Raw genomic sequence first — 26,997 nt, 5'->3', positions numbered from 1 at the left:
TTAAACTCAGTTTAGTTCATATTGCAAATTGTTGCTAATTTATGATTATAATAATAATAAATTTTATTTATACTGGTTTATACTGAAAAATTTAAATTCAAAATTTGTTCAAAATATTGTGTCCCCATCATATTAAATTCAAATGAAATTATGCTTTTCCTAAAAATTATGATTTTTTATCTTTTATACATACATATACCCAAACTAGAAAAATGTATATAAAAAGAATCATTTAACTTGTAAATATATTGAGGGGAAAATAGGTTTGAAAAAAAAATCAGCTAAACGTCCCAACACTTTTATTGTACACAGTACATACATAGTTTTACCCTTCTCTGTGGAATGTACCTAAATTACAAAACATGTACCACAATTAGTATACTTTGGGATACAATGCACCATTTCCCATATAATATTATATTTTTAACTCAGTCTTGTTTTATAGGCAAGAAGTACCTACCTATCGAGTTTAAATATCAAGTGTGCTCTTGGTTCATGTTCTTTGCTTATTTGCTCGTTTAATTGTTCTTCATAAATAGTAAAAGAATAATAAGTAATAACAAATTATCTTGATATCTGAGAGCTGAGTAAATCAATCATTAAAAATGTACTAGTTAAATAATACCTATAACTGAAGTAATAAAATTTGTTTGTCGTTTAAAACTTAGCTCTAAAGGAGAATCTATGAGACTTGAGTCTAAATATATACCCATTTATCATGTATTTCAAGGAATATTTACGTGGATGGCTTGCTAAAGAAAGCTTGATTGATTAATTATTATCAAAGGTGACAAGTCATCCAATTTTAAATTGTAAAAGAGCCATTTAGAACCTGTTATTTGTAAGATTTCAGTCTTCTGCGTACCAAGATGTAAACCTCTTTATAGCATTTGACCATTTACTGAATTGGTTCATGCACATTTCCGAATGAATTTTTGGTTTGAACGACTTTTCCGTTTTATTTAATTTGTTCAAATCTGCTTTACCATCCCATATACCTGAAATTATAAGTGTGACAGTAGTCTCAAGAGTACAATACAATGTTTATGAGAAAAACAGTCATATTCTTCATCCAATTATTGTTTGGGAGATCATAATTGAGCTACAAACAACCTACCTGTTTTAATCCCTGCTAGAAAACCCACCCCCAAGACAGACATCTCAGTTGAATCCAGCCTCTCCACAATTATTCCAGTTAAATCTGCCAACGTTTGACAAACAAAATCATTTTTTGCTACACCACCATCGACTCTGCAAGATTTTGTTCAATTCATGCACTCCTACAAAAGCACAACTTACATAATTTTACTGTACTCTCTGTTTCTTTCTCTTTTTAGCGTTTGATATGCAAGTACCACTCTATAAACTATTCCTTCTAATACCGACCTAACCAAGTGTTTATTGGTCGTCGTCGGTTTTATTCCAATAAATCCAGATCCTGCCAGTTCATCATTTATTGGAGGCTGAAGTTTGACAAAAACGAGGTTTTTGGGTATATGTATATCATTTCAAAAATAACATGTGCTTACACCAAATCCACTGAAAGCCGGAATGAAGCAAACCCCGTCGCTGTCTTCTACAGAGGTTACCATCTCGTAAATTTCTGAAGGGTTGCTAATTAATCCTTAAATAATATAAATCACTGACGTAAAAATCACTCTGTTTTGGTACTGACTTTACCTATACTTAAGAGCCATTGGACAAAGGAACCGCAATCGTTACAAGCAACCTCCCCAATATTTACCGTGTTGTCACTGATTTTCCATCCAATCAAAGGATAAATTCCGGTGATACTTGTGTGAATTTTTGTGGCAGTGTTAACATCCAAAAAGGCCCCAGTTCCGAGAGTAACTTTGATGTCATCCACGTTAAAACAACACGAAGCAAACATCGACGATGACTGATCAGCCATCTACAAAAGGAAGGATAAATTTAAGTGGCTACAAAATGAGAACAATTCGTACAACGCATCGAATGGGTAACGAAGTTCCAAAAATTTCTTGTGCTGTTTCACCAAAATCAAAATCGTTTGGTACCACTTGAGGGAGAATTGACTCAGGTATTCCTAATACAACTTTCGCCCATGAACCCCATTCAAAAACAAATGGGTCAAAAAAGCCGGTTGCCGACGCGTTGCTGATGTCAGTTACGTGTAAATTGCCTTTGGTTAGTTTGTAGAGAAGCCAAGTGTCGATGGTTCCAAACATTACATTATTTTGACTAATTGCCGATTTCAATTCGGGAATATTTTGGAGAGTCCATAATAATCTTCCTGTCACCTGTAAAAGGAAAACAGTGGTCTGGTTACTTGCTTAAACATCGGTAAAGTGTGCTTACGTGATTTGATGCAAGTTTTAATCTACTTCCAGTTAAAAATCGATCACTTCTCGTTACGAGATATAAGCTGTAGGCAGCATAGCGAAACAGCTAAAATTACATCAATATAAAAAAAATAATAATAAAAAAGGGCAAATTTGAAAACACCTTTACTGTTGGAGATGCGTTAAGGTCTTTACACAGCTTTTTTGCTCTGATATCTTTCCACGTAATAAAATTATGAAATGGTTCCCCAGTGTCACGACTCCATGTTAAGAATGTTGCTCGTTGAGTTGATATTCCAAGACATTTTATGCTCTCAATACTTAAATTAGCGTCTAAAAATGCAAACAATAATTTTGTTTGAACATGTACAAAGACTAAAGTTCTATCACTAACAATAAGAATAAAACTATTTACCAGAAATAGCATTTTTGACAACTTCTAAAATCTGTTCCCAAAGTTGATTTGGATTTATTTCAACGAATCCTGGTTTGGGGTATATTAATTTTATCTGCAATTACTTATTTTAATTAGAATTGTCAAGCGGGTTGTATTAATTTTGTTTACGGCGGATCTTGAGGAACCAACAGTTTGAGCTGAAGAGTCTAGAATTATGCATCTAATTGTAGTAGTCCCAACATCTAAAGCTGCTATGTAAGAATGTGATTGTACCATAATTTTTGATCTAAAATGATAAAAAAACTATATTGCATAATATCACAACTTCATGAGGATATTTTTACTGTTACTTATTTTCTGATAGCAGACGATTCAATCTACATGTTTCACAAATTCTATTTAAATGATATGATATGAATAAAATTAATGATGATTAAAAAAACTACATTTACGGGGGTGGAAGACAATAATTAATCGTTGCGTCATTCGTTAATTTGTGACCCCTGATCCCGATCATAAGACGTCCAATTTATTTTTAATTTAAATTAACACTTAAGTAGCTATTCCAGATTTTGAATAAATATAGCAAGCAGGTTATGTGAAAATTCTTCAGATAATATTTATCTTATCGAACGTAAATGGTAACTCTTCAGATAAAATAAGAATAGTTATGTTTACATAATGTGTAGAGCCATCCGCAAATGAAATTCATGCTTCATTTCATTTATTTTAAATGAAAACAAATTTTTACAGAGACCCATCTACAATTTACTTACGATTGAGGTAAATTTATCTCTACTTACATGCACACTGGAAAAGTAGGTCATTCAATTTACGTTACTTTGCTTCGCGAAACCATTTGGTAGAAGCACGTATTTAACAAAAAGTCGTCGACCTTGTCGACCATGTACGTTGCCGGGTGGTATTTTGACCTACACAAAGTATCATTGTTGACTGAATCGTTGGGATGATTATCAATAATTTTTACTACTGATAAGATGATTTTGCGCATGTCTTACTTTAAAACTAATCGACATTATGTTTACTTCGTGGGTAGGTATCGCTTACTATTAAAAGCATTAGAGCAACAATAAGTTATTAACAACAACAATAGGTATTTTATGTTTAATTTTTTTTGCATATTTTTATGTACTTTATGACAAATAAAAATAAGGTGAATTTGCCAACAAAATTTAGATGCTATAGGTATGTATTTACTTCTTTGACAACTCCATGTATATTTACGATTTGTCACAAAGGCAAAAAAACATATGAATAACTTCAAAAATCGAGGGTGGAGCTCAAAAGCCAAAAGTAACCTTCATCTTTCACAACGGCAATACAAATTGTATCAAATCCTCATTATCAGTAAACCTTTTTTTTTGAATTTCATCTTTTTGTTACCAGTTAAATCTAAGATTTTTTCGCTTGTATCTGACTAAAGTACAGAATATCCTACATGAACATTAATTTGGTTGGGCATGACAAAACTATCGGCAAGATGGGTGCCGCGTTTGCTCACTGTGGACAACAAGCGGTACCGAATGACCATTTCGAAGCAGTGTTTTGACCCGTTTAAGCGCAATCCAAAGATGTTTCTTCGCCGTTTCGTGAGTGTTGATGAAACACAGATCTATGACTACACGCCAGAAATGAAGGAACAGTCAAAACAGTGGATTTCACCCGGCGAACAGGCACCAAAAATGGCGAAAACGGTTTTATCGGCCGGAAAGGTCAAGGCCACGTTTTCTGAGATTCAAAAGGCATAATCTTCATCGACTATTTGGAAAAGAGAAGAACGATCACAGGGCAGTATTGTGCTCAATTATTGGGCAGATTTGACGAGGCATTGAAGAAAAAACGGCCCCACTTGGGGAAAAAGAAGGTGCTCTTCCACCAAGACAACGCGCTTGCACGCCAATCCCTCGTTGCCGCAACGAAATTGGTGGAATTGGGCTACGAATTGCTGTCACATCCACCGTATTCTCCAGATTTAGCCCCCTAGGCGACTTCTTCCTGTTTCCAAACATGAAAACAGTGGCTCGGTGGAAAGAGATTCGCATCGAACGAGGAGGTCATTGTCGAAACTGAAGCCTGTTTCGCAGAGTTTGACAAATCCTATTTTCTGGAGGACTTGGAAAAGTTTTTTTGCTCTAGATCATAATTGAACACCAGTGCCACTTGTATTTTCGACTTAAATTTGTTGTGATTCTTTGTTATGTGAACAGGGTATATGTAGGTATAGCAAGTTAGGTACGTCAAGATTTGTACAAAAAAAAAATCGTTTCACAAATGTTTTTATTTTAAAATATTCCCGTACTTTTTTCAACAAAATGGATATTTGGAATACTTGGCAATCAACGATCGTCGTTCGAAGAGGCTGTGATCGGCTAAAAAGGACTTTGTACTAAAAGTCAATATTTTTCATAAAAAGGGGGTACGTCCTCGAGGTGGGATTTTATTTTATTACAAATATTTCTATCAAGTAACGATAATTCCTTCAAAAGCATTATCATTATCATTTATTTTGCAGTATACCCATTATTAATTGTTTTGTTTTTATTATAAATCAATTTTTAAAATATCTTGGGTTTTTAATTGGCATAACTAACCCGTCAATAGAAAATCTTCCCAAGAAGGTTAACTTCTTTTGCTGCTACACACGCATAAATTATTTAATTGCATATTTGTTAAGGTATTAGTCAAACAGACCATTACTGACCTCATCTTGATTGTGTCCCACCATTTCTAAATAAATTAAGATGTTGATTCATTTCTATAATATAGATCATTTTTGCTAATTTTGAAGTCCGATTAAAGTGTCTTTAAATAAGTCATGTACCGCCAAACTTCTAAGTATATTTCATCAAGAATCTTATTTATATTTATTGCTTTCAATTGTCATAAATTCTCATTTTTCTCCTTTGTAAACTGCCTCCTAACTGCAGATAACGAACTGTTGCCCCAGACAACACATTCAAAGTGACATTTCTCGAAAAATTTGTCAAAACTGTCAAAAGCAAATACGTCGTTTCAAACAATAAAAGTTTGTATGCAACTCGTTTCTGTGCAAATTGGGCTTTTCTAATTGCCCTCGAGGCCTTAAAATCCTCGCTGCGCTCGTATTTCAATCTGGCCTCTCGGGCAATTAGAAAAATCCAATGTACACAGAACCTCGTTGCATAAATAACTACGTATTTGCTAAAATGCTCCATTATCTACTCTATGTCAATTTCCATAACTTCCCTGTTTACCGCTTACTCCAGTCAAACCTCTTTATAATTCAAAAGGCTACAGGCGTAAACCTCTTGTTAAATTTCTTGTTTTATCGGATACTGACACCAATAAATCAGCTTTTTTTAATTTTAATTTAAAAAAACCAGTACCTACACTAATTACGAAAACAACATCTCGACATTATGATTTGCCATATGGGTTTGATAGTTCATAATTTTGTTCACAGTTGCTTTTGTAATATCTAATAATATTTTCCAGTTTTGTACATTGTATTATCTTTAACTTGTGTGCTTTAAATTTAAAGCTATTTTTAATTTTTCATTCCGTTATCAAACTCACGTGTTCTTACAGATTAAATGAAAAGTAAAATTTCGAAAGAAACAAAAGGTGCGATAAAATTTAGTGTTTACCTATGTTCCACGTAGACAGCCAGCAATACCAGCAGCGCGTCGGCATTCCCCGAAATCCAGAAAATTTTCTCCCGTCGGAAAGTTTAAAATAGCGTCGCGGCGTCAGGGTCAGAATTTGTCGGCGTCGGGCCTGGCGAGCTATAACCTAGTCCGAGCCTGGCAATCAGCCATGTGCGAGCGTCGCTAATTTCCTATCTCCGGTCCAACCACTTAAGCCATTATCTCAGTGTTTTGTAGTGGAAGTGTGAACAGATCAACGACAGCCTCATCATGGATCCCGAGGCGTTCCTCGACATCGCCAACCAGGTGGTCAAGCTCAAGATGTTTCCCTATTTCGACATTGCGCATTGCACCTTGTGCGCCTTGTCCGTCAGGGAAGACCTGGGAAGCGGTAGGTAAAACAGAATATCACGACGGCAATCTGCACAGTGAAACAATGCCGGTCGTTCTACTTTTACGATGACGTCGATTTTTGCTCGTGTACAATAAGTACACTTGCTCGTCCCGAGGTACTGTAGGATATATATTTTTGTGATGTAATGAAAACTTCCGCAGCGCGCTTGCGTGCTGTGTATTATTTTATCTATGAATTCAATTTAGATAAGCAGGAGTTATTTACGGAATTGTAGGTACATTTATTAGTAGGATGGTTCATCGTGCACTCGCCAGTCTTATTATAGTCCCGGTTTGAGACGACAAATATTTGTTCACTCCTGTTGCCACAGGACACTTTGTTAATTAATATCAATTTGGCCGGGTACTATTTTCAATTTTTCCAATTTTCACCAGATATTCTTGGAGAATTTGTGTTCAAAAAATGTTTTTAAACAATAAAGTAGAAATGAAAAATGCTCTTCAATTTTATGTGAAACTACAAGTACCTACACTGCTTATAAATCAATACTTGCGCATGATTTAGGTATTCGCTCAAATACCTACGAGTAATTTTTATAAACAGAAATATTATTCAATTTTTATTTCTAAAGGTGTTCATTACTCTAAGTACAAAACCAGCAGACAACTAGCAAGTTCTATCTCATTAGTAGCATTTTTCAAAAGCGAAAACTTTTCTTTCAACTGGAGTCGTTGAGACATCAAGCAGCAAATCTGGAGTTTTTGTTTTTTGGAAAACAAGCAATAGATTCCGAGAAATTATTGAAAATGACAAAAAAAAATTCTTCAAACTCTTCTTTATATTTATTATCTTAGCAGAAGGAGAGAAGATTCAAAAAATTTATCACTTTAATGGGAATTAAAAAACATCAGTTTTACTCTGCCCAAACACCGAATAATTTCAGTTAAACTTGCCGAGTTGAGTAAACTCAGTTATGAAATGTTTGTTTGTTAAAGACAATTAAATAGTACAATGATATATTCTTAACCTTCTAAGACTTGGGCAAAACTTTATGAACCATAAGATTTTTTTCGTATTTTAATTGTGGTGTATTAAGTCCCAGAAAAAAAAACTAACCGCTAGCATTTGTGTAATGAACATCCTTGAGAGTCGAAAGATTAGTCCAAATGTTTTTTATACGTTGAAATGTCTCTTGATGAAATGAAAGTATCATAAAATTTACATTTTTCAGAGATTTGCGCTTACAAATGTGCATTTAATTTAATCAATCGTTTAAAACGTAAATCATAACTGTACAAATTATAAACTGGTCATAAAAATTGTGGTTTTAATTGCAAATGTGGGAATGACGAAGAATTGTTATTTATTAGGTGGTTAGTTAGCGAAATAAGTAAGTGAAGAAAGTAAACACCGTTCACGTTGTTTTGGCATAATGGGAGGTTATGATTTATTTTCTTTTGTTCGACACTGTCAGAATTTGAAAAATTTTTCCTGTGTGAACGGATTTTTATAAATGTCACAACTTGTCAAAACGAAACGCCAAGCAATTTTAAAGATTTTAAGCGATTTGGAGCCTTTAAGGGGCTCGTCGAACAAAAAAACGTTGTATTCAACTCGTTCGTGTGTAAATTGGGCTCTTTTAACTTTGGATAGGTACACTGTTCGATTTCCGTCACTAAAGTGCCTGACATGTGGACCTAATATCAAAATGAACATCACTTGTTGCTGAATTTCCCGCAATGTCTGAGTATTCTTCTATTGAAAACTAGTAAAACTGACAACAATGTACTATTGGGTGCACGGAATTTCGGGCAGACTTTAAATTTGACTGATATAAAATGTGAAATAGGCTTTAGGTGCTAGACGTATTAATAACCTCATTTTAATATCAACTATTGTCTCATATCATTTTGTAAATTGCATTCATCAATTCTGAAAAGCTGTAAGTGCTTAGATGCGATTTTCTGAGAACTAAACCGTCTTTTTTATTAAACTTTGGAAATCAATAACTAAAATGTAAAATACATAATTGTGACAGTTTATTTTGAAGTTCCGTCAAAATTAATTATTATGACATTTATGACAATAAAGCTTACCTAGACTACATTGGGTTTTTTTTAAATGACATGTAAATTGCTGCCCGAAATTCCATGCTCTCCATAGTACTAGACATTGACGCTATTTATAACCTCAAACGTAGAAAAACATAACTTAATCAAACAGACAGCTTTACTAGAAAATTAAATGCAAAATGTTCATGGCCTCCCATTATGCCAAAACAACGTGAATGCATTTTAACAAGAATTTGGTGAGTGTTTAATTTTATATGGTTGTTATCAGTCGCTGCCGTGATCATAAAAAATAGGTAGATTCTTATTTGAAAAACGCATCTGTATCTGTATTTATACCTCCGTGAAAGTAGAATGACCACTAAATATTTATGCACACATAAAGTTTAACCGCTCTTTTAATGTCATAATTTCAGGCGCTCAACAGTTTTCTCGTAAACATCCGCTAGCTTGTTGGTTGTCGTACATGCTAGTGGTGTTTGCTGGCGGAATGGTAGCAAATGGACTCCTAGCAGAACCGATTCTAGCACCTTTGAAAAACACACCTCAGTTAGTAGTCGCAACGCTAGTTTGGTAAAAAATTGGATGCCTTGTGTTATTGCTATATTTTTATTAGAATTTGCGTAGGTATGTCATATTTTACACCCCCATCGATTTGGGTTATAAGCTTGCCAAGTTTCTGCCTATCAAAGTAGTTTTTTCTGCGATGAAGGAAATTTATAGATGTAAAAAAGTATACGATGGTGTTGCTCACGCTGCGAAGCTGTACCCCAACGGTTATCTAATCATGATAATTGTCGGGACCTTAAAAGGAAACGGTGCTGGATTTACCAGACTTTTGGAAAGACTCATTAGAGGCGTGTGGACCCCGACAGCTATGGAATTTATGCAACCCAGCTTGTACGTACACTTTTAAAAATGAATTACCATTTGTTAATAATCTGTATTTGCAGCTACACGAAAGCTTCCCTTGTAGCTTCCATCATCTTCATTTTGGACAAGAAAACAGAACTGATTTCGGCGCCTCACGCTCTGGTCTATTTCGGGATCGTCATATTCTTCGTTTACTTCAAATTGTCTTCCATTTTGTTGGGAATTCATGATCCTTTCGTTCCATTCGAGAATCTGGTGTGCGCACTGTTCTTCGGTGGTATTTGGGATAGCTTGGCCAAAATTTTGGGCAGAGGACAACTCAAAGAGGGTGAAACCAAAGACGCAAAGAAAACGAACTAAATCAACGTTCATTAAGTTTATAGAAAAGTATAAATTTGATCAAGTGCGGAATGTCAAATTTATCTTTTCTTGACTTTTTCAGCTGTTGTAAACCAAGACTTCCGAGTAAAATCCTACATCACACTCAGATGTAGGGTCTTATTTTATTGTTGACAATAATTACGTAAACAATTGTACCAAGATGATTTTATTTGTACTTAATAAATTATTTAAGCTTTTCGGTGTTGCTTTAATCTTCCGAAGAATTAAAAACTTTTATAAAAATGTTTATTAAAAACTCATATCGTCCATAACCTCAATCTGTATTTAGAACTAGACAGACTCCTTGTAAAATCCAATGGCTGATATGTTCGGGAGTTCCTAGATCGGCTTCAAAAACGAGCCCCACCCCCATGGCGTTTCTTCTTTGCGATGTTGTGTAAACCGGCGTTCTAAGCGTATTTTGTAGTTTTAATCGAAAGGCTTCTATCGGTATGACGTTCATAACTGGTAGTGGCTCTATCAAAATTTTGGGAGCAGATCTCTTCAAGCATTTATTTTCGGTATCCCAACCGGCTCCTTCAAGATATAATCCATGAACCATACAGTTTCCCTAAAAATAACCATCACTATGTTTATCAAAGACAAAAAAATGTTTTACCGCGGGCGGTCTTAAAGTAACATCGTTAGGATCGACGTATTCGCTAACGTTTGTGTACAAGGTGGACCTGTCCAGTGGCCAGTTGTTAAGACGGCAAGCTATCTGCACCAAAGCCGCAAGATAAGTCTCTGGAATGTGTAGTCCCGAGATCCACAAAACTGCAGGTTCTCCGGTGTTAGACTGCAGAAATTCGTTTAAATCTATTTAAAGTGGACAATTTTATTAATCCTACCCAATTGAAAAATTGATCTTGACGTTTTTCGAAGTGTTCTATCCAGCCCCCCAGAGTTTTGCAAGTTGCTGGACTTAAGCGTCTCCAAGCGTTTGGTAGTTGTCCGTTGTACAGCGAATACGCTACATTGTCCAAGACCGCGTCCATACCTATGTCACCCGCTAGGGCCTTCAACAGTTGAGTTAAAGTTCTTCTCATTGTTGCAATTAAGGTGTTAAATCGTTCGAGTTCTTGTAGAAGTACCACAACTGTGGGTGACATAACTCTCTGGAAAAATCTTCGAACTTTCCATACTTCATATTCTTCTGGTATTTTTTGCAAAATATCGTGCGTGACATTTTCAATGAACTCTTCACGACTGATTCCTTCCCCGCCGACAGCTATCAAACAATTTTATTAAACACTCGTTTAAAATTCATTCACGTTAATATTACAAGTTTGTGGTTGTAGTTCGATGAGTAATCGCCACATTTCTTTGGTGGCTTGCGTATAGTATCCAATTTCAGCATTTGGGTGCAAACCAAAAACATCTGGACTGTTTGCCAGTGGTAGTTCATCTATCATCTCTAAATATTTCCGAATTAGTGTATGTATTTCCTAAACCAATAAAACCTAATTCTTACCAATATAATCATCTTTAACTCCATCCGGTGGTATTACGTAGTCAACCGTGCTGTCATGGTAGAAGTGGAAGGGTTGGAAAGTGTCAAAAAGAAAATCTCCCATGTACTCATCCATATACGTCGCAACGATTCTTCTGTCAAAGTCATCGATAACTCTACCCCCATACATGACCTCTCCAATTAAATATTTGAGACTGTTCCACGGAATTCGGACATCTTTGGCTTCCATGGCTTTCGTCAAATAGGTGTCCAGGATCTGCACGCAGACGTTAAAATCTGACTCGTTGAAGTCGTAGCAAATGTTCCAGCCAATTTTGTCGTACTTTCGGCGCTCCTGAACTACTGCATGGAAGAAGGCTAAAACGTAAACCAGAGATTTGAAGACTGGGTGGGCACAAGAGTCTAAGGTTTGCTGTCTGATTTTGAAATACGTGTTTCTCAGATTCAATTTGAGACCGTTCGGAGGTTCTGTAACAACTTTGAGCGAGCTTTGAAGAATTCCGATCGGAAAGTTGTTTACAGGATCTGTGGTTAACCACAGTCTGAAGTCTGGATGAGGTTTGGAAACTTTCTCCAGTTGCTTCTCCAACTGTCGGACGAAAGACAACAGTAAGTGACAGTTTTGGAACATGAGCCATTGTCCTCTTGCTATGGCTGTCTCTAATAGGGACAGAGCTGCGGCTTCTTGACCTTGTCCGAGAGATAAGTATCTGAATTTTCCACCTCCGAAACCACTTCTGTCGGCGAGTTTCATCAGTTCGGCGGTGGGATCAGAACCGGGGCTCAAGACGAAGATCACCGGAGTCATTGGACTGCTTTGTTCAAAAATTCCGTCGAAGCTTATAACAGGTGGCATTATGTATTCTTCACCGGTGACTTCTGTTATGTAGTCGTCGACGGCTCTGTAGACGCGATCGATTCTGAAGCAACGCAGTAACATCAAGATTTGGAAAGGTTTGAGTTTGTGTTTGTATCCGCAAGGAAACTCTGTTGCCTCTGGAGCGTCCAAGTCATACCAGTCTTGCCATTCGTCCAAATTTCTTTCGACGTCGTCTGGCAGATTACCGAAATCATCCGGAAAATCCGTGCTTAATTTTATCAAGTCTGCCCAACCTTGTGCAGTAATGAATTTCGCCGGATTTTCTCTTACCGTCTTTTCCAAGCTTACGGAACCTTTAATGAAGAACTCGAGTTCCTGTTGAGAAACGTTCTGCTCATTTTGCTGCAGCTTTGTTGTCATTTGAAACGAAAACAGTAACTTGTGGACTTCGAAGATCCCAGTGCATCCATAATCGTAAACATTTTTCGTGAGCGTATTTATTATGTTGGACAACCTCTTCACGAGTATTGTGTGAGGCAATGCCTTTCTAAGCGAATATGCGAACACTTCCAAATACGAAGCGAGCGAATATTGATACATCGCGTTTACACCAGCCATGTCGGACAAAACGAAGAATAAAATAGCACCTCGTCGCGATACTGGACGATATCCGTCTCTCAGTTTGTTAATATCGCGAGCGGTTTCGTCGGCCAATATTAATTTATCTGACACTTCTTTCGCCTTACCCTTTGTATTCTCCAAAGTTTCGACCAGTTCAACGTTATCTAACATATTCCCAGTGGTTGTAGATAACTCTCTTAACAGCGAATCTTCAAGGTTTTGAAGCAAGTTCTTATTTTCACTTGTCTCCTCGATCAATTTTTCTCTTTGCTCTTCTAAATCCGGTCTCTCGTTCCTCACCACGACACTTAGCAACTGATCTTCTAAACCTGACAAAGTCACTGTATAGTTAATAACAACCGCATTTGCGTATACCGCAGGATTGAAAGTTGGATTAGCGAACTTTGTTGTCATGTACATCCTGAAATTTGGATCATAATCCACCTCTTTGTCTCCCAAAATCACAAACACTCTTCCGCTGATGTTTTTGATGTTCTTTTGAATCACATTGTCCACTACTGGATCGATATAATCGTCAACATCTTGAAACAGTATCGGAGAGCCGTATTTAATTGCCATATCCAAGAACTTCAGGAAGTCGTGGTCATTAAAGTTCAGAATCTTTAAGTTGAATTTTTCTTCTTTTCGTTTGATCCAGTTGAGAGCTTGCTGCTGTGGGTCAATGCAAAGAGGAAACCTGGACCCTTTCAAAGTTAGTATGCCGTTCTGAACCGACAGCTCGTCAGGAGGAAGACCTTCAGAATTCCAAAGACTAATTTCCACGTCATTCGAAAGATTAGATTCGATCTTGAATGGCTGCGTAAGAGGAATCTCTCTTTTCAGAATATCGTTTTGCCAATCTTCATAGATCATTTGTTTTCTGAATTCATAAGTAAACGGTCCTCCATAACTTAGAAAAGCTGAAGAAAGCAAACAGTTCCCGACCAGTCTTTCTTTTTCTAAATGTAACATCTCTAAATCTTTTGTCCAGCGTTCTCGTTCCGAACTCAATCCTGTTATTAATTTATCAGCCGCAATAAGACGTCTCATCATGATGTCCGTCTCCTCTTGAAGTTCTTGCCTTCTCTTCATGGCTGCTTCGTATTTCTTATTCAGCTCGTCTAAAGCCGCTTCTAGTTTTGCTATTTCATTGTACAATTTCTCTAGACTCTTTTTGGCAGCATCGTAATCCCTTTGCAGTTGTTCCACTCTTTCTTTTTTCGGCTTAACCTCCCTGTAGACAGCACAGTAGCCCAACACGGCTTGAACAAATTTCAAGAGACCATAGCCGGCTTTACTGATGGAAGCCATGTCGTCAAGCTTACTTGACTTCTTCATGTGTGCCTTCACTCCACGAATTTGCGCTTGCGTAATTAGATCGCAATTCATTTCTTGGAGAGTTTTCAGAAAATTGGAATCCGCCATCATTCCCTTGGCCGTCTTCCACGATATTTCTTTGTATCCTCTGATTATGGCAACGCATTCGCAGACTGTTTGCACAGCTTCGGGGGGCGTAGCGAAAGATCTTATTTCTGTGATATCAGCTTTTTCCAGATCTGATAGTGCTAATCTTGCCGTCTCTAACGCCGGCAAAGCAGCAGCTAAAGCTTCATCTGCGTCCGCTTTTTCCAAACTTATAATTCTAGCTTGTTCTTCGATTTCGCTGCTTTTCAAAGATGCCAAATCCTTTTTTTCTGTCGCTTTTCTGGTACCTTCGTCGATTTCCGCCAACATTGCTTCACACTGCCTCGTGGCTTCCTCCACTCTTATCTTTTGTTTCGCCAGTTTGGCATTCAACACCGCTAATTCAGCACTTGCTTCTTCAATTTTTGTCATTCCACTTTGCAGCCGATTACATTGACTGTCGATATACAGATTTTTCTCGTCCAACAGTTTTAAATAAGTCTGCATCAAGTCCAGATAATGCTTAGGTGTAACGTAATTTTTCCTTCGTAATTTGATTAGATAATCTTTCACATAATCTTCGATGCTTGTGTGAACATGTACCACGTGTTCTATGATATGGTCTCGGTATATTTCCGGAATTTTTGGATTTTCTTTAAGAAAAACTGATGCTACTGCAAACAAGGCTTGCATAGGCCAGTGAAAAATCCAGTCGATTGTCGTATTGTTAACCAGACCTGGAAAACTTCTACATCTTTTGCTCAAGATATCTCCCGAAGGCGACATCGCAAGTACCAAATGTAGATTATCGGCGCATCTGTGAAGAAAATATTGCCAAACTGAATCTTTTGCGACTCCGTACCCCTCGTTCTTAGCTGCATTTCTTAATTGCATGATAATTTGTTCCTTTTCATCGTCAGTGAAGAGCGCCGGTACTATACCGATCATCAAAATGTTATTAATGAATTCCAGAAAGCCTTCTTCCACGATTTGAGCAGCAGTGAAGTAAAACACTGTTGGTTTACCGTCAATTCCCAGTTGATTGTACAATTTTTTCAAATCTTCTTTAAACATTGTTTCATTGTAGCCTTTGCAAAGCACGATTTCAAATATTTCGCAGCTCGCTGTGAAAGCTGCAATTTTTGTCAAACTGTTCTTTCCACTTCCCCCTACTCCCACTAACATCACGTGGCCTCTTTGTAGTCTTATCCCTCGATGAATGCGAGTTAAATGTTCTAAAGCGTCATCGAAAAGAACTATGTTTAATTTCTCTTGACGTTCGTTGTACACCTCCATGATCTCTTGGAAGAGGAAGTAAATTGCCTCGTAGTCCAAGAGGTCCTCGTAATACCTAATTTCGTCTTCATTCACTGCATTACGATAGTCACCAAACAGCAAAGGATCTCTCATTGAATATTCTATAACGTCGATCCTTTCTTCGGTGTCTTCTTCGACCACTTCCTCTTCTTTAGGTTCTTCAAATTCAAACGAACTCATTTCGTCAATGTTTTCCGGAATCACTACTTCCTCTTTAACCGGAGTTGGATAATATTTTTCTATTTGCCCCTTAACTTGGATCGTCATGAATTCTTGATCTTCTTTACTGATAAGTCTGTCACAGATCACTCTCGTAAATTCATTTCTCCAGACCCTCACAATCTGGTGCACAGCGAAGAAAAACTTCGCTGTTGTCTTGCACATCCCAGCGACTATCCTTGACAAATCTCTCATATTGAAAATGTAATGAAACTTGCTTGGTGTGGGTGGTAGCTGTACTACAATAATGTTGTAGAGATTTAGTGTCATTGTGATCAAAGTTTCTGCCTGTTGAACTTCTTCTGGAAATTGTGACAGATGTCCGCTCAAAATGCAGCTGTAAATGTGGTGTAGAGTTTCAGAACTGGGAAAGATTAAATTAAAAACTGAAAACATCGACATAAAGCGGGGATCAACTTCGTTGCGACCTCCACCGGCGACTCCCATGGCAGCAAAATAAGAAACATCTTTCAAAGTCTTCCAGTTAAGATCTTTCCCCCTGTCATAAAAGCCCTTTCTTTCAAATAATAATTTCAGTAGAGCAATTGGTTGTTGAGTTCCGTACTCGTCTACTTGTGGCATATTCATGTCGTCTATGAAACATATCAACTTTTTCCCCAGTGGGGGACCGTAGATATCTTTTGTTCGTTTTTCTACAGCAGACTCTAGATTTTTCTGAACATCCATCGACGAAGTTCTTGATGAAAAATTGATGTTCAACAAGATGTTGATATCAGGATTTAAGCTTCGTAAAAAGTTCTGAATGATTGCCGTTTTAGACGTACCAGTCTCGCCCACTAAAATAATTGGTCTTCCAACTTTATTCATTAGATTGAGAAGATAAGTAACTCGGACAGTATCAACTGTTGGGACAAGAATCTCCGAGAATCTCTTAGTGGAGTCGTGTTCATATTCTGGAACAATCCACTTCCAAGCGATCCAGACTTGCTCTTGTACGTCGAAGTAATAGTCGTAAAGTGTTGGAAAACTACAAGGAAGGTGTCTACTGTCAGCTTTGTTTTCAACCGTGTCATCTTGTTTCAACAGTGAACACTGCGATTTGACAAATTCGTCAAAATCAAATCGGCAATCTGCAACAAGAGCCGCCCCGACAGAATTATAAATACAATAAATAAAAATGGCTTCGATCAGTTCCGCGTCGACTTCTTCTTCCGGATCTCTTGTATCTTCCTGTGGCTGAGGATAAACCGAGTTTATCATGTAGCACAACTGAGTTATCATATTTAATCCGCTTTGAGGTATTACAGTTTTCAATGGAGCAACTTGCTTGTTGGCTACCGTCCCTTCAAGAACATAGGCCATCAAATCAGGTATATACTGTTCGTAAAAAGTTTGAAAAGCCTCTCTTTCCGGTGGGTGCTTCCTGGTTTGAACCCACCTGTCCCAATACGGTTGAAATCCTAAATTTTTTGGGTCAACGTAGACCATCCCAGCTCTGGAAACTGTCGCAGGTGACGCATATTGTAAGTCTCCCACTTCGAACAATAACGCACACACCGGCACTTGCAGCCTAATCCGTTCACCGTTAGCGAGAGTCAACAGTTTGTTGTCGTCCATGACGGAATTCATGTTTTCGATCCACAATGCGTCAACGTCTCCGTCGAATAAGATGTATCTTCTTTCCTGTTTCTCGGTGGGTTTGTTCATATCTCTGAAGATGTTTGACAAAAGTCCGTCGGTCCAGTCTCTGGAGATTGGATCCAGAATACCGTACAACTCAATAACAGAACAAGCTTTGGGATTTAGTGTATAAATTTTTGTTTTGAGGCCTAGTATAGTTTGCGCACGCGCTAATGCTTGAATGACGACAGTTTTTCCTCCGCCGGTAGGTCCAACCAACATGGTTGAATGCCTCGTCATCATAGTTTCGTACAATTGTACGACTTTATCAACTTGATAGGGTAGTACGATGTACAAGTGCGTTGCTAGACCTTTCTCCACGGCTGCATTAAAATCTGGATACCCCACTCGGGGACAGTCCATTCCAGGGAAGAGATCTCTGATTAATCCCAAAAACAAAGGCACATCTTCGTACACGAATTTGGGGTGATTCATGTCTCTCAATGCTCTCATCAATACCAGAGCTTCGTTTAGGTCCGGCGATGCCCTTTTTAAAACGCCAGCCATTCTTAGTACCGCATTCAGCGCTCTTAAACCCCAATCGTAGTGGAACTGTTTCGATAATTGTTCTCGAGCGAGTTTATAAAGAACTGTCATCTTTTTAGCCAAAACTTTGGCTTGCAGAAAACCATCCGAGAAGAGAGAAATGAGACAAATCATCTCTAGATCAGGGACAATACAAACAACAGGTCTGAACAGAGCTTTTACAGACTCCGGAAGTTCTGTTCTCCCAGCATATCCTGGATTCATCGTGATGAATATTCCCACTTTTGAGTCCAAGTTGATTTCGGCACCTTCAAATGTAAATTTCTCGAGTTTCAACATTAGAGCGCTCCTGATGGTTTGAAGTTGTGTCGAAATTACCGACAAGACTGATATGTCGATTCGATTGAATTCGTCGAAACATCCCCAGGCCCCACATTGAGATAATCCTGCCAACGTTGTTCCAATAGCTTTGAAATCCATTCCTTCACCACAGTTTGTGACAATACACAGAAGAGCCATAGCTTTGGCTAAATCTTTTGTGGTTTCCGTTTTGCCAGTTCCCGCAGGACCAGCCGGAGCTCCTCCTAAATGCATTATCAGAGCTTGAGTGATCGTCAAATAAATTCTGTCGGTCAAAGGTGTAATCACGAGACGCCCATTTAATCCCATGTATTCGTAACCGTACTCAAATGAACCTGTACATTGAGTCACCCACAAATTGTCCAGTTGGTTAACCCAATAAAACCTAAGTTGACTTTCCCATTCGAATTCCCTGATGTCGGTAACACTGTCGGTGACAAAATTCTCGATGATGTCTCGAGCGTGTACTTCTATAATTGCTATTGTTCTGAACTTTGTCCTGTCGTTGGCTGACAAATCCGCTCTCACTGTTATGACGATCTCGTCGAGTTGTTTGTTCAACTGTTCAAGATATTCCTTCATTGCCCTTTTATTCCCTTTCTTGATTTTGACGAAGACGTTTTCAACTTCTGCAGTCCACCACACTTGGCTACCAGCAAGACAGACCATACCTTGATAGTCCATCATCCATTCCGTCCTAGGTCGCCTAATTTTTCCGTAGTAGAATATGGCACTTTTGGTTATAAATCGATTAGAACGACGCATTTCGTTCAAAACATCGTTCATCCAGTCTTCAACCTTTCCAATGATGTGTACAGAGTGCCGGAATTCCATAACTTCCCCTTCAGATGATATCATCGCGCTGGCAATCATTCTATCATTATGATCCAAATGCATCCTCAACGATTTGATATTGTCGAACATTTTGATCATGTGCTCTTGCACTACTTCAGGATTACTACTTCCAAGAATGGATAGTAATTCTTCAGTTGAAATGAAATAAAATCGAGGGAAACGCCTTCGCTTAGAGTCCAGATAGTCGTTTAATGATTTTTGGCACCTGTCCAGACCCGAACCGAGACCTTGAAATTCGACAAGTCGTCCAGGCGCGTTGCAACACTCCATCACGTTTGGTCTTTTCGCAGTTTCCAACATTATTCGTCTAAAGGATTTGTCTATGTCATCAAATTTCTTCGCTTCTTCCGGTAGTTGGGATCTAATGTCACCTCCCACAAAAATACCTTCCAAGTACATCCATTTTCTTTGAACTGACAACCATTCGTCGATGACTTCACCGATGTTAGCCAAGCTTTTTTCCAGTTTTTGCACCTGCATTAAGAACGGACCGACAAATTGCGATCCAGCCATACTCTGAAGATTCATTGAATTATCTTCAAGCACTTGCATGATTTCTTCAGTTGAACCAACAACAAAACCTCGGTCTTCATTTCCTTTCATGTGTTTATGTAATATGAAATTCATGTTGGTCCATGTCTCTGCAATCTGTTTCACTCCTTTTTCTATACTCAACTCTTTGATCGCGTGATTGATAATCTCTTCTGCAATGTCTTGATATCGATGCAGTTCCATGGCAAACATATTGTCCAATGTAAATCTGTCTGGAGACATGTCGAATTCAATTCCAGTTTTCTGCATCAGCTCCTGCCAATGTCTCTCCCTCAAAGCCTCATTTTTCAGCGCCACCATCAAAGGAATAACATTCTTGAATTGCTTCATCTTCAAGTCTAACATCTGGCCCACAGGCAGAGCTCTGATCGCCTTTGGAATTTTTCGGTAATCTTTCATGAAACCATCTATACCATCACTTAACGCTTGGGGATCTAAATTTGCCCAGAGAGTGCGTCCCCATACTTCTCTAGCATGTTTTTGTGTCTTATAAAATTTATAAATAACGCCCATAGCTTCAAAATCGGATTTTACCCTCAAATACTCCGAATAATCTGCCAAAGGTATGTCAAATAACATTTCGGCGTTGATAAGTTCGATTCTCCGTTCTTCTAGTTCTGTAAACATTTTACCATATTCTTCCATCAATGTAATACCATGGTCCAAATCCTCGCCGACAGAACCTGGTCCTTCTTCATCAAATTTCTTAACAAATTCATCTAGCATCTCACAGAAGTCACTGATTTCTGTAAGGGTCATTTGAGCAAATCTGTCTTTTGTTAGTTCTAATTTTTGTTCTCTATACAGAGCGGAAAAATGAAGTGTTTTCCACTCTTTTTCCAGTTGATATGCTAGCTCTTCATGTTCCGGATTAAACTCTATTTCATGTTGTCGTAATATGCTGTAGATATTTTGACAGTTTATATATTCCAATTCCATATTTACATTGTTTTTCAGTATTGTTCCTATTGCTTGCATAACAGATTTAAACTTCTCCAAACCTTTGATATTCTGATTAACCAAACTGCGAAGATCATACATCGTTGTCTTCATTTCGTCCATTTTCCCTTTAGTATTTTTATCTAACAAGCGCCCTAGCGTATTCTTCCATTCGGTAGTGTGTTCCGCTATGGTATCCAACAGAGGTCTCAAGTTCAAGCGAATACAGCTTATGTCGAAGTAGTTCTCGTGATTTCGCATGTCTTTCAAAATATCCGCGTAAAACATAAACTTGTCATCGTATTTTGAAAGCTGATTATTTTTTTCTATAAATCGTTCGCACGTGTAATCTTTGTCGTAACACCATATATTTTTGTATCGTCTCCACTTTTGCAGATGTCTATGGACCTCCAAAATAGTCTTCTGAGCGATGTCTTGCAGTTTTTGAAGCACGTCACCAATGTCAGGCACGCGTAGAACATCGTCGTAGAATGAGTAGATGTATTCTTCTCCAGTTGGGAGCTTCTGGGGTTGGCACATGAGACACATCCCGTTCATCCAGCGGGGAAATCTCTTCAGTTTATCGAGGAAATCTTTGACACTCTTCACCATGATGTTGTAGATTTCGGCGGAAGTCGGTCGCAAAAATAATTCCGGAGTGACTACCACTGCGTCGACCTGGAAAATCGGTTTCTTTTGTTGCATTTTTATCATGAACGTGTCGAAGTTTCTGAGAGCGAAGCTGATAAATCCTTTGTAAATTTCTGCTTCCCAGAACGAGTAACTGGTTGTCATGAATGGCGACTTTCCGGTGTTGGTACCTAAAGCTAGAGTTTCGATCTTTATCAGAATGGGCCCCAAACTTTCGTATATTTTTAACATCTGACACACTCGTTTCACCCTCAAATCTGACATCTCCACGAAGAACTCTTTGCAAGGTAAGCGCTCGGGGTCTTCGTCGACCGTTCGATAATCGAAAAGATTAAAAGAAGACAAGACGTGGATTTTTATCTTCAACTCGTCTTCAATGTGAACCACTTGTTTGTACAGATTTTGTAAATAATCGATTTTACTTTGGCACGTATTGGCGTACTCTACGATTCCTAAAGAAGTCCAATTAATTCTCGACAAACCTTGCTGAATGAAGAGCTCGACGTGCTTGATTTCGTTCCTCAGTAAATTCATCTATTAAAAGTCAAAAACAACTTTTTATTCTTTTGTTAAACTAAATACCGTGCAGTCGAAAAAAAAAACGCGTAAGCCATAACGATCATGGTTCAGTTGGCAGCGTTAGTTTGCTGTATTTGACAACCTTCAAGTTTTTTTTTATTATAAATTACTTTCTTTGACAGCGCCACCGCCAATACTTAAATCATGTCTGCCAACTGAACCATGATAGTCATTGCTGCTCGATTTTTTTTTCGATCGCACAGACTTACCACACATTTACCTGAGGTACGCTGAGTTTCTTCATAATTGCATTGTAATTTTCCAGCATACTTTTGACTGCAGCGACATCTTTCTGCAGTCGTTCTTTTCTAGTAGCTATCATTTTGATTTTATCAGGTAATTCGTATTTTAATGAATCTAACAATTCAGCCCCGCGTATGCAACTAAACAAGTCATCGTTGAAGTTGATCGCAAACTCTATATTTTGCTCTACGACGATCATATCACCCATCACCTCGTGCCAAGTGAGACTCCTCTGAGAGCGAATTTTTTCCATGACCAGATTGGCCATCTTTTTCCCCGACACCCATTTAATCACGTGCCCCGCGGTCGATATTTTTAAGACTTTGGGTTGAGAACGGACGTGTTGTAAGCTAGCTTTACTGGGTGCCGTTCCTGTAGAACCCGACTGTATAGTTGTTATGCTTTTAGCAATACTCTTCCGTCCGTGTTCCACAGCTAAATTTGAAACAATAAAGTGGTACCGTTTGCACAGCTGTGCTTTGTCTTACTCCTCGAAGCCGTCGCCGCGTTGATAAACTTCAGTATGTCCATCTGCATCGCTTGCTCCATGATGGGCGTGGAATGCTCTAGCCACAGGTTGAACTTGAAATTCTGGTAGGATTTTAGAGTTTTGACCATCAAGAGGTAATTTTTGAAGACTTCTTCCTTTTGGGCTGAATTCTCGAGTTCTGGTACTTTTTGGAACTTCAACACAGGCATCTTTACGAGATTAATCAGCAACTGGACCCAGAATATCGCCCCACCGTGCGGCGGATGGTCTTTGCATATTGGAGGATGTCGCTTGTTCCTCTGAAAAACTCAAATTAAAAATAACAAAGAAACCAGACAAGTGCATACCGTAAAAGAATCGTCGATAACCAAAAGTTCTTTATTGAACTGATCCAAAATCACATCGAACTTTGTCAACAACCTGTCAAGAATAATTTGTCTTGTCTGGACGTTTTTAAGTTTTGAAAGCATTTCTAAAGCGCTTTCTGACGATCGGAGCGTTTTGAAGCTTTGATCGATAAATCTGACTCCCTCTTGTTCCAGTTTTCTCACTTCTTTATAAAAGAATGCCATTATGGCCTCCCAATTTTCTTTGTGGTTTTCGCTGAAAATGTCGAAATCTGCCGATTCGATCTGAATCACCAGTCTTTCGACCCGTTTAGCCACATTGTCAATTTTTTGAGGATCGACAACCATGGCTCTTAATTCAGGACCGAATATGTTATTAAACTCTTCAATGATGGTCGCCACATCGTAGAGGTCTTTGCACACAGTTGCCATATAGTCAGACTCAGAGAAGAGTTTTTTCTTGTCAAATTCCCATCGCTGACCTTTACCAGAGTCTTCAATTTTTTGTCGAGTCTCCATATAGGAAGACTTCCAGATTTCGAGCATTTCTTTTGCCGATTGCGTTAATTTCTTTATATGTTCTATGGGATTTCTAGACAGAGTACGAGGAAATTGACCAATCACAAACAATTTTCTCTTAGTTATTACCTGAATAAAAATTGACTGTCCAAATTTCCTCTGACTTTCTCGACAAGACAAGACACAATTCGTTCCATAAGTGGTACCATTGTTTCGTCTGTACAGTAATATCTGGACAGGACCCAAATGAGATGAAGTCCTTCGATTAGTACAGGAATGCAGTCCTTTACACGAACGAAATCCTCACATGATGTTACAGTCTATACAAACGTTTGTGTTATTTTTTTTATAAAGCAATATAACCGGTTAAAAACCTTAAAGTGACGTAACACAGTTGACAAGAACTTCACATTATCTCGAGCTTGAATGTAGTATTTCTTTAAGTCGACCAAATAATTAATGAAAGCATCAATAATTGGTGATTTTGCAAGTTCCAATATGTCGTTAACTCTCACCACCATTGGCTTTTTCAGTTGTTCAACGATGGCACTCAGGGCAGCCTCTCTTTCTCTCCAATACTCATATTCAGGTATTGGACCGTGGCCTTCGGGGGTCTACGAGAAAGCATTAAATTTGAATTTCATGTATTTGTTAAATTTACCTTTGCCAGATAGATTTCAAGAACTTTAAGAATATGGCGTTCCCAAGCCATGACCATATCTTGCAGAGTTTCGATGAGTTGTTTATCTTTGATCAACTCTTCGTTAGGAACATCGGCTTGTAGTACTTCCGGGAAGTTTGTCAGGGGCAAATCAATATCATCATCTACATGTTCGATAGTCCAATTTAGCGACTTTTCTAAAGCGTTGATTTCCGCCATGAGATCGTCTCTGATTGGCGTGTCTGAGAGTGATACCGCTTTCGGACCCTCTTCCGCACTTCCATGTTCGCCTGTTACTGTTTTACCTTTGTGACCTGAATCATCCCCCGCTTTTTCTGCGTGAATCGACATTCTTCGAAAGTCGGATGGCGTTTTGAATGTGTTCGTTTCAGAAGTGACCCCAATATTTTGACTTGAGCTACCCTTGAACGAACTCACTCTTTTCACAGTCGGTTCGATGAAAAATTCTCTCATCATTGGCTGAAATTGTTCCTGGAATAGGTGCCTCAAAGAGTTCAAGAAGTTCCCAGTACAGGCACCAACTAAGAAATATGCAGGCATCTCGGCTTCGGCTTCTTCATAGTTGTCGAAATTTGAAATAGAAATTCCTTCTTCAGTCTTTCTGAAGAGATAAACGAAACGTTTATTGTCCGTGTTAAGCACTGCTTCGTTCATAGTTCCAAAGTTCCCGTGCAAAATATGGTCCACAACGAGCTTTTGTACAATTTTCTGCAATTACGTTTAGGTGAAGAAAAATGTTTAAGTAACCGCTTTACGGGAATTTTTACCGGGACGTAAATAATTTCCGGTTCTTCCGACTCTTCAGCTTCAAGTTCTTCTTTCTCGTGTTTCCCTTTCTTCTTTTTACCTCCTTTACCTTTTTTGCCTCCCTTTTTCTTTTTCTTTTTACCACTCCTGGGAGTACTTGTACCTAGAAATTTTATTTAAAAAATCTAATACTAGCATTATCTATACAATACCTTCCGTAGTCGTAGTTTCAGATCCACTAGTTCCTTTCTTCTTTTTCTTCTTCTTTTTCTTTTTGTCTTTTTCTTTATCCTTTTCTGCACCTTCCGCTTCCTCTGATGTTTCTGCTTCAGTCGATTGACCAATCGTGTCAGTTAATTCTGAAACTGTTCCTTGAACTGGTGATGAGTCTTCACGTTCGTCTTTGTGATCTTCCGATTCTTTAGTTTCTGTCCCTTCTGTACTTGGTGCACCTTCTTCTTGCGGACTGTCTTCACCTTCATCACCTTCCTCCTCGTCCGTACCTAAAAATACCAATCATGAAACACTCTAACCTTAAGACCAAAAAAACGCAGCTCTGAAACAACAATAAGTACAATAATCCTGATGACAATTTTAGTGTTATTTAAAACACTTAAGCAATTTTGATTTAAAAAAGCAAACATTTTGCTATACTGTAAAATCCTTATTGGATCGATTAGCTTTAGAAAACAAAATGCACTACATCTATGTCCTACGAAAGCGCCTCTTCTCACTCATGTAAATGTTTATTTACCATCGAGGTACACTTCTATCTCACTTTTTGGAACACTTGCACCTAAAAATATATTTGAAAAAGACTTCATAATAATAAAGTAAATACGAAACCTTCAGTAACGCTAACTTCAGATTCAGTGGTTCCCTTCTTCTTCGTTCCTTTCCCTTTCTTCTTTTTCTTCTTTTCTGCTTTTGTACGTGATGGCTTTTTTGATGCTTCACCATCCATTGTTTGACCTATTGGGCCAATCATCTTTATTCACCTGTTTTATTTTTTATAAATTATCTACCTCGGTATTCTAACTAAAGAAAATTAACTATATACTATAGTTGCCTTTTTGTTAACAAAATTCAACCTTTTATTTTGACAGGCTGCAACTGAATATTGCACTTCCTATTGTGCAATTGTAAAGAATTTTAAATACCTACCTACGTTTTAATTATGTATTACATTATTTACAAAATCCTTTATTATTGTAAAACATTAATTTTCACATTGTTATTTTACTTTTCCCCAATAATAAAAAATGCAAAATGATATAAAAAATAAAAATAAATACCTTCATCGGCAGATGGAGATGAGCGAGGTGTCGACTTTTTACTTCCCTTTTTGTGTTTCTTCTTGCCTTTCTTTCCCTTTTTCCCTTTGCCTTTCTTGCCTTTAGATTCTTCAGCGAGGTCTTCGTGTACTGATGGTTTTTTAACTAAAAATAAATAACGCTTGCCATGACATTTGAAACAATTTTTGTTTTGTTATTTTGAACAGAATTTACATTTTTATTTTATATTCAAGTTATACAATTCTTTATTTTATATGTATTATCTCTTATATAGAAGTTTTATGTTTTACGTTGAAATATTTTACATTAGGTAACTTATTTTTTGGTAAAATGCAAAGGATAAAACACTTTTTAAATAATTTAATTGTTTCTCACCAATTTCAGGCACCATGATTTCCTCATCGACCAGCTTTTCGTAGGAGGTTTTATAAATGTACAAGAGCCTCCTGTACGTTTCGTCCTTTTTGAGGAAATCGTCGTCCAAAAACGACGTCAGCTGGTACTCTAATTCGTCGTTTTGGGCCAACATCGCTTCGAAGTATTCTCCAGAATCCAATCCGAAGAATCTGGTGACGCTGTTTTTTACCCATTCTCGCCGAAAATCTACAGCCATTTTATATTTTTTATAATAAAATAATCAAAAATAAATTACGCTTTGAAATAAAAAGAGTTTTGTTAAAATGTTATTTATAGATACGTTGCTATGGTGTCGC

The 26,997-nt window shown here is 37.8% G+C and overlaps 3 protein-coding genes across 7 annotated transcripts; 1 reads left to right on the top strand and 2 right to left on the bottom strand.

Moving 5' to 3' along the window:
• Positions 1-282: 282 nt before the first annotated feature.
• Positions 283-6,505, bottom strand: LOC138122912 (putative glycerol kinase 5). 3 transcript variants are annotated; one of them, XM_069037314.1, is made up of 12 exons: positions 6,366-6,504; positions 3,522-3,650; positions 2,887-3,004; positions 2,737-2,830; positions 2,485-2,654; positions 2,338-2,427; positions 1,965-2,279; positions 1,681-1,912; positions 1,530-1,624; positions 1,300-1,463; positions 1,118-1,251; positions 283-998 (listed from the first exon to the last, which is right to left on the bottom strand). In XM_069037314.1, exons 3-12 carry the CDS (start codon positions 2,992-2,994, stop codon positions 850-852), a joined length of 1,551 nt encoding a protein of 516 aa, XP_068893415.1. In that variant the 5' UTR covers positions 2,995-3,004; positions 3,522-3,650; positions 6,366-6,504; the 3' UTR covers positions 283-849. The 3 variants fall into 3 exon arrangements, with proteins under 3 accessions (XP_068893415.1, XP_068893416.1, XP_068893414.1); XM_069037315.1 differs by lacking the exon at positions 3,522-3,650 and having other exon boundaries at positions 6,366-6,505; XM_069037313.1 differs by lacking the exon at positions 6,366-6,504 and having other exon boundaries at positions 3,522-3,749.
• A 115-nt stretch (positions 6,506-6,620) lies between these two features.
• LOC138122919 (trimeric intracellular cation channel type 1B.1) lies at positions 6,621-10,240 on the top strand. Its single transcript, XM_069037322.1, has 4 exons — positions 6,621-6,756; positions 9,206-9,362; positions 9,417-9,689; positions 9,743-10,240. Exons 1-4 carry the CDS (start codon positions 6,636-6,638, stop codon positions 10,020-10,022), a joined length of 831 nt encoding a protein of 276 aa, XP_068893423.1. The 5' UTR covers positions 6,621-6,635; the 3' UTR covers positions 10,023-10,240.
• A 35-nt stretch (positions 10,241-10,275) lies between these two features.
• On the bottom strand, positions 10,276-26,986 carry Dhc98D (Dynein heavy chain at 89D). Of its 3 annotated transcripts, XM_069037297.1 has the most exons (17): positions 26,660-26,986; positions 26,285-26,428; positions 25,836-25,961; positions 25,744-25,785; positions 25,202-25,492; positions 25,010-25,152; positions 24,222-24,950; positions 23,935-24,174; positions 23,690-23,880; positions 23,042-23,633; positions 22,693-22,993; positions 22,182-22,639; positions 11,518-21,916; positions 11,329-11,460; positions 10,895-11,274; positions 10,663-10,842; positions 10,276-10,614 (listed from the first exon to the last, which is right to left on the bottom strand). In XM_069037297.1, the coding sequence occupies exons 1-17, from the start codon at positions 26,895-26,897 to the stop codon at positions 10,318-10,320; spliced, it is 14,883 nt and encodes a 4,960-aa protein (XP_068893398.1). In that variant the 5' UTR covers positions 26,898-26,986; the 3' UTR covers positions 10,276-10,317. The 3 variants fall into 3 exon arrangements, with proteins under 3 accessions (XP_068893398.1, XP_068893400.1, XP_068893399.1); XM_069037299.1 differs by lacking the exon at positions 26,660-26,986 and having other exon boundaries at positions 25,836-25,987; positions 26,285-26,414; XM_069037298.1 differs by lacking the exons at positions 25,744-25,785; positions 25,836-25,961.
• Between the last annotated feature and the right edge of the window lie 11 nt (positions 26,987-26,997).

This window comes from Tenebrio molitor, chromosome 2 (assembly GCF_963966145.1).
Source record: "Tenebrio molitor chromosome 2, icTenMoli1.1, whole genome shotgun sequence".
NCBI classification, from domain to species: Eukaryota; Metazoa; Arthropoda; class Insecta; order Coleoptera; family Tenebrionidae; genus Tenebrio; species Tenebrio molitor.
The sequence above is the reverse complement of the archived record's forward strand: the minus strand, read 5'-3'. Positions and strand labels throughout refer to the sequence as shown.

Excerpts from the sequence above, each read along its gene's own strand:
- LOC138122919 (XM_069037322.1), top strand. The coding sequence starts at position 6,636 with ATGGATCCCGAGGCGTTCCTCGACATCGCCAACCAGGTGGTCAAGCTC. Across the intron at positions 9,363-9,416 it reads GTAGTCGCAACGCTAGTTTG|GTATGTCATATTTTACACCC; the intron begins GTAAAAAATTGG and ends GAATTTGCGTAG. Across the intron at positions 9,690-9,742 it reads GAATTTATGCAACCCAGCTT|CTACACGAAAGCTTCCCTTG; the intron begins GTACGTACACTT and ends CTGTATTTGCAG.
- LOC138122912 (XM_069037315.1), bottom strand. The coding sequence starts at position 2,994 with ATGGTACAATCACATTCTTACATAGCAGCTTTAGATGTTGGGACTACT. Across the intron at positions 2,831-2,886 it reads TTGGTTCCTCAAGATCCGCC|ATAAAATTAATATACCCCAA; the intron begins GTAAACAAAATT and ends AAGTAATTGCAG. Across the intron at positions 1,913-1,964 it reads CGTTACCCATTCGATGCGTT|ATGGCTGATCAGTCATCGTC; the intron begins GTACGAATTGTT and ends TTCCTTTTGTAG.
- Dhc98D (XM_069037297.1), bottom strand. The coding sequence starts at position 26,897 with ATGGCTGTAGATTTTCGGCGAGAATGGGTAAAAAACAGCGTCACCAGA. Across the intron at positions 25,153-25,201 it reads TGAAACTACGACTACGGAAG|GTACAAGTACTCCCAGGAGT; the intron begins GTATTGTATAGA and ends TAAAATTTCTAG. Across the intron at positions 11,275-11,328 it reads CGAACTACAACCACAAACTT|CTGTCGGCGGGGAAGGAATC; the intron begins GTAATATTAACG and ends ATTGTTTGATAG.